Source organism: Pituophis catenifer, unplaced genomic scaffold (assembly GCF_029215685.1).
Source record: "Pituophis catenifer annectens isolate HBS135680 unplaced genomic scaffold, rPitCat1.0.hap2 SCAF_3, whole genome shotgun sequence".
Taxonomy (NCBI): domain Eukaryota; kingdom Metazoa; phylum Chordata; class Lepidosauria; order Squamata; family Colubridae; genus Pituophis; species Pituophis catenifer.
In genome coordinates, this window is record NW_027256883.1 from 51205936 (window position 1) to 51218943 (window position 13008).

Genomic DNA, 13008 nt, shown 5'->3' on the forward strand with positions numbered 1-13008 from the left:
ATCGGCAAATTTTCCTCGGTGTAAATTGGAACTGACGTAATGTGTTTTTTTTCCCCCTCCCTCCCAACTCGCCGTCTGAACAGACAGGAGAAACCGCACCGTTCAAGGCAACTCTCTTGATTCTCGCGTTACTTAAACCCACCCAACCCCCTGTCCCAAGTTAAGTCAAATCAACGGTTCATCTTGTAGCTGGGCTCTTTGTAAGTTAGCAGATCGCATCTATCCCAAAACACGGTGATGTAGATTCCGGGGGGGGGGGAGGCTTTTAAAGCAGATTTGGGTTAAGATCCAGAGTGGGATGATGGTAGGGTTTGTTTGTTTTTTTTTTTAAATAGGATTCGCCGCCCCGCCCCCCCTCCGGTAAACTCGCGCAAAGGGTTTGAGGGCTTTATTCAAGCCAGCAACGCGGTATTCGGAGCAGGAGCTGCAGCGATCTCGGAGGAGGAAGCGGAACAAGATTTGAGCCACCTGGCTTGCTACGTGCACAGGGGGAAAACTTGGGCTTTCTCTGGTGGGCCAGGCTCGTTGCGAGGACTCCTGGGACGGAAACCTGACTAACAATCCAAGAAGTGGCGGAAAGACCTGGGCCGAGGCCTTCCAACGCTGACCAAGCCGAAGAAGGGCTTGGGGAGCGAGAGTTGCCTCCGTCTGAGATTCCCAAAGCGGGCCGCGCGGGTCTGTTGACGCAAACTTTATAAACGGCGTTTACACCGTTTCAAGGCAGAGCTCCCGGCGCCTCGAGCATTTAAATTCTCTCCCCCCTCCTCCACCTCCGGCGACTTCCTCTTTGCCTACTTTTTCTTAAATTAAAGAGATCCTTTAAAAGGAGAACTTCGGAAGCGAAGCGCTGAGGCTTTCCTTGCCTGCCCATGTGTTTACGCCGCGTCTTGGGGAGAGCTGCTCTCCCCCCTCCGTTCTGTTTAGCGCCGGTATTTTGACAGACTCGGCCTTCCCCCCACCCCCCACGCCCCAAAGCCGTTACCCAGCCGGCCAGTGAGGAGGGGAGGGGCAGTTCTGGCTCCTCTCCCGCTTAGTCAGGGCCGGGAGGTGGGGGAGGGCACACCTCGTGGCGGAGGCGGCAGCAGCAGCAGCTTGTGCCAAGCACCAGTTGAAGAACAAAGAAGGAAGAAACGGCGAGAGGGCCACTCTCAAGTTACTTTCTGCACCAGGCAGCCCCCCGACCGTCCCGCAGCTTCAGACGCCGCCTTTGCAAAGGACCGCGCTGGAAACCGCCTTCTCTTCTCCTCCGCTCTTTTCTCCCCCTCCCCTTCTTTTTTTTTTCTTTTCTTTTCCAAAGTTTCTTTCTCCCTTCCTGGCAATAAAAGGAGGGGGAATCTTCCACGAGAAGGCGGGAAGGGCACCGAAATGAAAGCTCAGAAAAGTAAGTAGAATTTGTCCTGCTTCGAGCGTCTCTCTCTCTCTTTCTCTCTGGCTTTCAAGTGGAAGGAGCCCCCGCTGCCTACCTCGTGGCTTTGCTAAACAATTGTCAGGCGGAAGAGTGCGTGCGTGTGGGGCTTGGAGTACGCAACTCTCGAGTACAGGCTGTGGAAGAAATTGGGACTTCTTCCCCTCCGTTTTTTTTAAAGCCTCCCCCCCCTTGGCTTCTTTGTATAGCGTTTAACTCGAAGTTGAGGAGGGGGGGGGTTCCCCGTTCAGACATTAAAAAAACCAACAACATGAGGACGGCGATGTCGGTTTGAAGGCTGCCGCCCCTTCAGCTGCTGGCGCCCTGTCAAACCCGCCCGTTTTGTGTCCGAAACAAAACTTTTTGTCCCCCCCTCTCTTTCCGACTCTTTTTTTCCTCTCCCCGGCTCTTCCTTTCCAAGCCTGCTTCTTTCGCCTTTGCTGTTTGGTTCTGCTGCTGAACACGCGATATGGAGAGCAAGGCGGCATCTGAAAACAAATTCTTTAGACTAGCAACAGCGTGCTTGAAGTAGTTTCTTTGTTTGCGCTTGTCGGGGAGGGAGGGGGCAGAGAGACGGGGGTGGAGCCTCTGCAAAAATCGGTTAAAGAAAGCCCGGAGAGCGGATCTCCCACGCTTAAGACTCTGGACGTGTAAAAAACAAAAACAAAAAAACGCCGTTTATTTTTTAAGAAGACGCAAAAGCAAGTTTATAGGCTACTGTCAGATGAAAGGCAAGATAACTTGAAAACCACTTTAAAAAAAAAAAAACAGGACCTGGTGAAATATCTTGTCGACACTGCTGTTTTTGTCAATGTCTTGTTCATGTTTATTCATTATTTGCTCCCTTGAGTTAGAGTTTCTTACCTGTGTATGCTACCTGTAGCTTACGTTACAGAAGTAGCTGCATGAACACTGTGAAAAACAATGAAAAGTCAGTGGCTTAGAGTTAGGAAGTTAAAGGGAAAGCCACAGTGCAACTCCTGTTTTAACAAGGAGTTAGGCTTTGTGGGTCATTGGGAAACTTATTTTTTTACTTTTGAAATGTATCTAAAACGTTTTTTTTCCAGGCAGCTGATCTTGTGTAGTGAGTGACAAGTAACTATGAAATATAAAAAGGGAAGGGAGCTAACAAGTTAATTAGAACCATTAAATGGTAATGTAGGCACACAGTAAAATAAGTGAGAGGTACAACCTTGTGTATGTAACAGTATGTGCTCCAGCAATACCATGGCTTTCCTCTGCAGTTAAAGACAAATGTAATTGTTTTTGAACTTTGTACAAAAATATTGGTTACATTATTGAGCAAAAAATTCCACATTGGCTAATTTGTATAGTGTTTTTGTAACTGCTGCTGTGCTCTCTTTATGTCAGAGGTCTTCAAACATGGCAGCTTTAAGACTGAGGGACTGCAACTTCCAGAAGAGCTGGCTGGAGAATTCTGGGAGTTGCAGTCCCCCAGTCTTAAAGCTGCCAAGTTGGAAGACCTCTGCTTTATGTGAACTGTTGTGGTGAGCTGATTTCCTGCCTGCTGATCCATTGTTCCAAGCTTTTGGGGAAGGGGGAGGGTGGGATATGAGATGCTATGTTTTGTGCTTAAAATCTGGAGTTCCTAACTTGTCAACTATAAGCATGCTGCCTGTTCTGTCAGGCCGGACAATGTTTAATAAAACTTTTTAACACGTTAAGTGCATGAGAGAAAGTGGAAGGAGTGGAGGAGTTGAGCATGAAGAAAAGTTTTCAGGTACATGGAATATAAAGGCGATCAGGACAAAAACATTTTGAAAAGTTGGATGGTTGATGACATGTGATCTGGAAATATGAAATTTTGTTTGTGCTATAACCCAAGATGTGCTATAACCCAAGCCAATGTTATATTGAATGTATTTTTCTATTGGTGGTGTAGCTTTCTGTGGTCTGAGAAGTATGCATAAGATTAAAAATATTAAAGGTGGGATAAATGAGTAGACTTCAAATTTCACTGATCGTGTCAGTGAAAGTGTTTTTAAAACATCTATTAACTGCACAGTATACCTATGTATCCTTACACAAATCTGGCATTACCATTGTTTTGTGAAAGCACACAATGAGTTACATGTGACTAAGCTTTAGCATAATGATTGCTATGTGTATCTTTGGGATTTTATTTCCTCTTACTTCATGTCCAAAAATTTATCCTTTGTCACTACAACTTGGGACAATACTTTTGTATATTTTTTTGCCTATGATAAAAGCTTTCTATTTTAAAATCTGATGAGATTTCTTTCTGTAATGAAAAACATTACATTACACATTTGAAGAGCTATATTCCTATTCAAATATCTAAACTATCTCTAACTTTTAAAGAGTTACAGATATACATCCTTTCTACAGTAAAGCTCACAGGTAGGGTGCTATAACTTGTTTCTTTCTGGCCAAAATGAACTTGGAAGGATTATATGCTTGTAATTATTAGAAAGTCAGTTCTAGGAAAGTTCTTATTTTTTCAAGTAATATTTATTGCTTAATAACTTAGGGCTGCATCCATGTCTTTAATTTTGTGTCAGTCTCAAGTCTGTTATTTTTCTTTGTAATTTTGTCTTTCTTGCATATTGAAAGAGTCAATACCACATATGTAGAATCTTAAGGTTTTCAAATTAAGAATTTAAATCCTGTATCTATAAATTCTGCAAGTGTTTTCTGGAAAATGACTGAGCTGCCCTGCAAAACAGCTTGTTAAAAGTTTCACACACAAAGAGATTTGTGGAGATAGCAGTTTTGTACGTTGCTCATGGTGCAAAGCGAACTTATTTGATATAAGGCATTTTGTAAATTTATCAAAGCAGCTGGTATCTACCACTGCTTTATGTAATACTTCCCCCCACCCCCAGAACAGCATTCCCACTATTTTATAAGGTTAAATTTTCAGTAGGTTTGTCATTTCCTTAATATGCAAAAATTAAAGAATTAATACTCTTATCATGCATGGCTTACAGATGTAGTCATAGTTTAAGGAATAATTTCATTTTAACTTTTTGGCCACAAAGAAGCAAACAGGTAAATAATTTACATGTAAAAGGTATTTGTCATTGTTTAAATGTATTAAGACAAGCTTTCAAACGCTACATGTCTTTAGAAGAGTTTTTCAAATTGAGCCCTGCACTAGGAGATGAAAATCAATTGTGCCCATAAACTTTGGATAAAGTGACCTTTTAATGTACCCGCAAATTATAACTCTGGTTTTGGGTTTGTTTTGTTAGACAAATAATATTGTTAAAACTATTGTCTTTAGAAGAGTAAAGAACTACTGAACATAAAAGTTATTTCAATAACACAAACTCTTGTATATGTATGTTAGTATGTAGTACAATGTTAAATTGCTGTTAGCTAAATATTTCTCAGTCCTCAGATGAAATAAGCTAAAAATAAGCTATTTTTAAAATTGAAATTGGCGCGTTGGTTACATTATGACCAAGTAAGTCATGTGAAAATTGTAATCTGCTATGTTAAAACACCAAATTAAGAGTGCAAATATTTCTCCCTGCTAGAATTCTGTAGAGTAACGAATAACAAAGCAGTAGTGATCCACTGAGACAGGCAGCCTAGTCAGGCCACCTTTTAACTGTTCCTTGTTAAAACAGGAAATGCAGAGCACAGACTGATTACAGGGTAGCTTTGGTTTTCCTTGTTAGTAATCAGCACAAACGCTCCAATGTAAACACTGCCATGGCAGCACCAATATGGCCTTTGCTCTAATAAAAAAAAAATCAACTGGATTAGTCTGCATCTAATGCTCCCTGTAGTTTCCTGTAACTGCAGCTTCTGCACAAATACAGGGGCTCTTTCCTAGTAGCTTAATGCTCCTTTATTGAAATCTGCTCATTATACCCCCCCAAAAGAGTTGCATAGCATTTGTCTCCTGTTTAGCCCAAACCTGTTTTGTATCATTAACCTCTTAGCAGAGGGAACATGTCACAATAAGTAAGCAGATCAAAGGGCACTCAGTACTGCAGGTTTGTTCTTGCTTTAATTTTTATTTATACTGTCAGGAGCTTTACTGGTTCTCTTTTTTTTATGTTTACCAGGTGAGGAGGAGATCAGCATTTACATTTTGTTTTGAAGGGACCAGAATACATTTTCTAGTCTTTGAATACTTTTTAGTTTCAAATTTGTTTGTTTTTCTTTAGTTTTTAAAGCAACCTTCTGTTCTAGCTACCTGAAATAGTTTGGCTTGCTTGCTTTTCTCAGCATTTAGGTGTAAACCTTGTGTAATATGCTAGGATCTATTGACTTGTTTTTTTTAATGACATCTCTGAATGAATTCCTGTTCTTTATCCGTGTATGAAGGGCACTAAGAGAGAGAGCAAATGACTAAAGGCCCATGAATCAGACCATTATATGGAAAGGAGGGTCTCCAAAGCATCCGGAGAGAACTACTACAACAATAAACTCTAGATATTATAAACTATCTGGTATCACAGTATGAAAGTCTTCTTAAAAGGAATATTCCATTCTATTGATACATTTCTATGGCTTCTATAATGCATAAAGTACCTTTTTAGATTATGTTCTGCTATCAAAAGTTTTAGCAAATAGAAAGACACTTATCAGACTGAAATCTAGGCTACTCATTGCTGGTAGAGCACTGATTTAAAAAAAATCTGGCCTTGTATACAAGATAATACTTGATTTACAACCACAATGGAGCCCAACATTTCTGTTGCTAAATGAGACATTTGTTAAGTGAGTTTTGTCCCATTTTACGATCCTTCTTGCCACATGTTAAGTGAATCACTGCAGTTGTTTAGCTAGTAACATGGTTGTAAAGCGAATCTGGCTTCCCTGTTGATTTTGCTTGTCAGAAGGCTGGGGGAAAAGTGTATCATATGACCTTGGAACATAGCAATGGTCATAAATATGAACCAGTTGCCAAGCATCTGATTTTTGATCGCATGATCATGGGGATGCTGCAACAGTCATAACTGGAAAACAGTCATAAGTCATTTTTTTCAGTGCTGTTGTAACTTTGAATGGTCACTAAATGAACTGTTGTAAGTGGAGGACTACCTGTAGTTCAAACCCTGATATAATGGTGCCCCCCTATTTTTTAATTTGTTCCATTCATGGGAAGACCTCTGTCACAAAATTTTTGATTTTTATTGAAAGATACCATATGAATGTGTAACGTATTATAAATTATATCAAACACAATGAAAAGAGAACTCCGATTTCAGATATTATGGTCACATGGTGCATTGGATCACAGACTGATTTAACCACAAGCATGTTGGATGAACCCAGATTTTGTGTCTAAGTTCACTGTGTGTCCTCAGAAATTTTGATTAGTTGATTAAACCAGGTTTAAATTAACAATGGTTAAGAAAGTTTTGTAAACGTGACTAGAGCCTGCTACTGAATATGTTAGATAAACATCTGGAAATGCAAATAAACCCATCTACAATAAGTGCCTGAGACCTTTCACTTTGCTTTCTACCTTGTCCCCACCATCATCCTCAACTGGTGGTTTATTATTGTTACAGGACACCTTGTTAAACTGTTCTCTTCAGGCTAAATGGTCCGACAGTCAGCTTTATCGTTATATTTGGAGAACACTGACCTATTGTATTGTATTCACCTGGTTTACTGACACACTAGTGACACAGCATGACCACAATTAGATCTTGAGCCCTGATACAATTGAACACCAGAAATCTCATTCTTAGCCCTGCACATGATCTGTTATGTTTACGCTGGTAGATACAAATGCATTTCTTATTTACCTTGAAAAGTTTCAACTTTTATTGAACAGTATCTCTTAGAACAGGGCTCTCCAACCTTGGCAACTTTAGGACTTGTGGATTTCAACTTCCAGAGTTCCTCAGCCAGATTTGCTGAGGAACTCTGGGAGTTGAAGTCCACAAGTCTTAAAGTTGCCAAGGTTGGAGAGCCCTGTCTTAGAATGTATAATAACAAATTGGGTTACCAGAGTTTATGTTCATAAATAACCCTGGAAGTTGCTGGGAACAACTTCATAAACAATGAGCGCAGTTTTCCCATCAATGTATTTTATGCTTGAGAAAGCCACAATTGTTATCCCTCACCATCAGACATTCTGAAAAGATACAGGACCATTGCTAGAACAAGCAAAGCAGAGAAAGCGCGCAGAATGTGCCTTCTGGAACAACATCCAATCTTTTAATTGCAGCTCCAGTCTAGGTCATGTGATTGGAATGGAGGGATGGAAAGGATTTAGAATGAAGGAGGTGATAACAACCTAATTCATTGCCTAACTCCTCCTTCCGTTAGGGATGCATTGGAACACATTTTCTGGATTTATTTTAATCCGCAACTCTCAGCCCGATGTGGTCTATTTTAAAATGTAATCTTTCTTTTGCCAACTCTATAACAAATTTGATCAACTTTGCGTAGTTTTCAAAATTATACTGGGAGATAAATTACATAATTTATTTTCAATGTTACATTGGAACAAGACAGAATAAAAGGCAGCATAAAAGAAGAACAATTAAGCCCTTCTCACAAGAGGTGGTTGAATTAATTAAATCCTTTTAATACTTGTATTTACTAGTTTGAGAAAACAACGTCATTAGATCAGTATTCAGAGAGAGGAGCTGTTTTTTTCTGCTATTCTATTGGAAAGAACAGGTCTTGATGCGTGGCTGCCTTTGTCAAGAGACTGAACTATTTTCCTTATGTGTTTCAATATATAGGATAAAAATCTCTGTTCATGGTGGTGGTTACTTCTTATGATAAGATGTAACAATCATTTCCCCTTTTTATCCAGTGCTAAAATATACTGAATTCTTGTTGCAATAAAACCTGTTATCACTGTTAAAGATGAGAGAACAGAGTAATTGAACTACAGATAGTCCTCGCTTACCAACTGACTCATTCAGCATTCATCCAAAGTAACAATGGTGCTGAAAAAATAACTTTACACCTGTGTCCACATTTATGACTTCACAGTGAAGTCATTTATTAAAATCACTATGTGTTGTCCTGTGCCTGATCTGTGGTTCTTCCACAATAATGCAGAATGGAAAGATTGGAGAGGAAGCGTTATAAGAAAGAAAGAAGGTACACAGTGGGGAATACACCAGGCTGTTTGTGCAGTGTGCCCATGGTTGCCAAGGCCAATACGTTGCTTTCTGTGTGCATTCCCCATTATGTGCCTGCTTTCTCTCTTGTAATGCCTTCCTCCCTATTAAATGTAAATTAGATTCAGTGGAAACATTATTTTCCTTCTTGCTAATTATATCAGGGGTGAACAGTCTAAAACTTGGGAAGGGGTTAGGAGGCAAACAAAAACAGAAGTTTGTCTTGTCAGTTTCAAGCCAGCTATACCAGCACCAGTGGGGGTGAGCATTTCAAAGGACTGGAGAGTGGGAGAAAGAATAGCACAGTTGTGTCATATAAGTTCTCACTTAGAAACTGCCTCACTTAGCGATTTGATTGCTGGTCCCAATTGTGGTTACTAAATGAGAACCTATAGAGTACCTATAAGTAGTACCTATAGAAAGGCTGGAGGAAAAAAAAACCTTCATTTTCTCATGATTTTTTTCTCTGTATTAGTGCTAAATGCTAATTTGCAAGTACAGTTGTAGAAGTAGGGTTGATATTTCTATTCATAAAAGATATTGATACTTCATGCAAAATGTTAACTGAGCGCAGATATGAATGAAGTCATATCTAATTATTATTGGGCTTAATTTTAGTAAGTGTTCTAATTACCAAGTTATTATTCTTAGATGACTTAATGATAGAATGTTGATATAAAATCAGTATAATGATGGGTAGCAATTTAAAAAGGTCAATTGTGAATGGGAAACAGCTGATGCTCCAGGAAAAAAATATGAATTTTTCAATCTGTGGGTTTATTTTTATTATTCTTATAGACAGCGTTAATAATGAGAGTGGTTTGTGTGCCTCAAAAAATATGCTGGGATCGCACATCTTGGGTGTCTCATTCTGGCTTTGAATGATGGGTGTAGTTATCATAACTTAAACCCCTACTTATTGCTTAGCTTTCTGAGTTAGTTCAGCCTATTTGATTTCTCAACAAATCTGAATTAAATCACAATTTAGTGCTCTGAGTGAATTAGCTCTGAACAACTGTTCTACGTTAGTAAAAAGTGGTAGAATTAATTTTGAAGAAAATTGGCCAGATGAATATACACATTATTGGCCAATAAATGGTGTGGTTCTCCAAATAAAGCAAATCATTGCATATATGCAGACAGATAGCCAAGTTGCTCAGTTTTTCAGAATGAAAGATACTAGGATTTTCTACCTAGTCCTTATTGGTGCATGTTATTACATTTTTATTGCATAGGATGGTGATAAGGTGTTTGAGTAGAGAAATGCAGGGTTAGGAAAGATAGTAGCATCACACCTTTTCATGTGCATCATAGGTGCTGCTGCAATATCAGGCAGTGAGACAGAAGACGATGACAGCATGGATGTCCCCCTGGATCTCTCTTCTTCTGCCTGCTCAATCAAGAGGAGGAGACGGGGTAACCTGCCCAAAGAATCAGTGCAGATTCTTCGGGACTGGCTGTATGAGCACCGTTACAATGCTTATCCTTCTGAACAAGAGAAAGCACTATTGTCGAGACAGACGCACCTTTCCACACTACAGGTATGTGTGTCCTAATGAAGCTTAAAGCAATAGTGACAAGTTTGTTTACCTGCTGAATACTATGTATTTTGCTTTTAAGTTAGTAGACATTAGGTGACGTACCACAGTATTAATATCTAGTGTTCTATTGACCATTAGCTTCCACTTTACTTAAAAAGTGTCTTGGTATTTGATTGATAAAGATGCTATTTCAGCCTGGGTTTTTCTGTAGACCCACAAAGTTCATAGCTTAAATGGGATGGATGCCTGCTTACCCAGGACTAACCTTTTGCTCAGTGCCTAAAATAAATATGAATGTTCAGTGCCCATCTGTGCTTTTTATTAGGACAATTTAAGCTTCCAGCCTGATGAGAAATCCTGATTTACAAGAGGCAAGCTCATGCAGTAACAGTGATGGAAAGAATGTGAATTTCAGTTTTTCCAAATCTAAATGCAGTACCCTTGAAACTCAGTGGCCTTTCTTACTGAAATACTTCTTTCTGCATATTTAGAAATCAATTCATGTCTAATTGTCAGCACTCAGATTTACCTAAGAATGCAAATGATTGGTTTCTGTTCCAAATTCTGAAAAAAGTTTACAATTCTGAGTATGTAAATTAAGTATTCCTTTCTCCTTTCTATCAAAGAAGTGAATGTGTAATATGTTTTACTTGTTTTGTGAATATATATGTAGTTGCATTTTCTTACATTTGAAAAAAGGTTTGTAGCAGTATTTGAAATAACCTGAGTGTATTAATTTAAACACATGAAGCTTTTCCAAAATAGAAAGCTTATAAAAATTGCTTTTTTTATTAATCTTAAACCAAACAGGGAAGAGGGAGGGTATGAAAACACAAAAGGAAAATTTTCAAATATTCCTTTTGTTTGTAGGATTTTTACCACAATTTTCTTCCAATCCATTGACTTACTTATTTTTTTAAATAATACATTGTGTGTGCAGCATTTGTAGAAGGTGATGAATATATTTGTGTTTTTGGAGTGTGTCAGTTCAGCCTATTTCATAGGCTTTATTGTAAATCTGGTTTTGCCATGTTGGCTCAGAGTAATTGTTTCTTTGTAGGTATCCCACACATTTTCTTTGTAAGGAGAAACAGTTCTTGTACAGTAAACAAAAAAGGACTGTTGGACTTTCTTTTATTGCCCAGGAAACTGGCTTGATACTCAAACAAGGGCAAACTTGGTGAGGTAATCCCTCTTTCGCCTGTTGACATAGTCAGTTGAACAACGCAAATCAGTAACTCCTTTAGGGAGGAGTTACTGTTTCAGAGGAAAATGTTTTCCTGTTGTTAATTAACCTAACTGTAATGATTTAGATTACTCTTTGTTCATTACTCAAAGATTACTCTTCGTTCATTACATATATTCAGATTTAAAACCAAATTTAGGGCTTTACCCATTACAATCTGGATTTTCTGCTGAGAGGAGGGGCTGGCCAAACCAGGAAAGTCTCTTTTTAGGGTGTGTCAAAACTTGTTTGCCAGCCTTTTTTTTTTTTTTTTTTTGGGGGGGGGGGGTCAGGTTTAGGAATCTAGCTTGAAGGGATTCAGGCATTTAGCTGAACTGCTTTCATGCAATACATAATTGGAATTGAATGACGGTAAGAATGAAAATGTCATTGTATTCTCAGGTCTGCAACTGGTTCATCAATGCACGACGCAGGCTTTTGCCTGACATGTTGAGGAAGGATGGGAAGGACCCAAATCAATTTACTATCTCACGAAGAGGGACCAAAGTAATTGATGGCCACCCAGTGGAATTTTCCAGCTCAAAAAACTGCATTCCCCTGATTGAGAGCTCCTTTCTCTCTGGTAGCCCAAGACCAAACAAGACTTGTAATGCTCCTTCTCCAGGATCTCTTTTGGCTCGTCCCTCAGTAATCTGTCATACCACCGTAACTGCACTGAAAGATGTCCCTTTCCATTTCAATCAGCCCGCTGGTACAGGTCAGACTACAGATGACCTTCAGTGGGCTTCACCTACCAACTTTACAGACAACTCTCTCCTATTCCACGAGGATAAGTTGGGACCTAGTTCAAATGCACAAAGTGGGCTTTTCAACACTCCTCCTCCAACTCCCCCAGATCTCAATCAGGACTTCAGTGGATTTCAACTCCTGGTGGATGTTGCACTGAAACAGGCAGCGGAGATGGAATTGCAGGCAAAACTCATGGCATAAATTGTTCTTCATATTTTCTCTTCCCCCAACAGGGATGTAACAGAAAGATGTGGCAATTGTTTCAATATCAAGGATTTAACTGCATTATTTGTTCTAATTAATCTTATTTGCACAAGGGATTGCTGAAATGAAGCTTCCTATCCCTGTTATGGTCTTCAGAGGATTCCAGTCATTCCAAGAATTATAAACTTAAAGCTACTGTAGAAGCAACCCCCCCCCCTTTTTTAAAGTTTCTTAGTAGTTTTTTTTTTTTTCATAATGTGAGATGGTTCCCAAGATCATGTGATTTTGTTTTGTTTTCATTATTTGTCTCTTTCAGACTGTGCAATATTTAGTAACAAGATTAGTATTCATATCATTCCCATGTGGAACAAAATATACCAACAGACTGTCTTATAAAAATTCAGATTTTAATACAAGTTTGGATTTGAATGATTATACTTTTTCATGATGTAATAAAGTATTTTCTTTAATAGTTGACTTACCCTGAGTATTTTGTGGAACTAGTGTTTCAAAAGGTAGCAAATTTGCATTGTCACATGGAGACATTCAGTTCTTCTAACACTATATATTTTTTAAAAAGAAATTCTTAAACAGTTTGATTTAAATTTGTACTGCTACTGATTATAAGTTTCTGGCAATGAAACGTGCTGTTAGATCTATATGAACTTAATATATTTCCTTTAGTACATTTTATGGCATGGGTGTCAAACTAGCCGCATCACATTGTCATCACGTGACGTTTTGCCAAGTTTTCCACCTTCGTGGAGCTGGGGTAGGTGTGGCCTGCATGTG

General features: G+C 39.1%; 1 protein-coding gene across 1 annotated transcript; it reads left to right on the plus strand.

The window, feature by feature from the left end:
- The first annotated feature begins 1069 nt into the window (after positions 1-1069).
- TGIF1 (TGFB induced factor homeobox 1) lies at positions 1070-12688 on the plus strand. The gene is made up of 3 exons (XM_070942364.1): positions 1070-1381; positions 9811-10037; positions 11665-12688. Exons 1-3 carry the CDS (start codon positions 1366-1368, stop codon positions 12211-12213), a joined length of 792 nt encoding a protein of 263 aa, XP_070798465.1. The 5' UTR covers positions 1070-1365; the 3' UTR covers positions 12214-12688.
- The last annotated feature ends 320 nt before the right edge of the window (positions 12689-13008 follow it).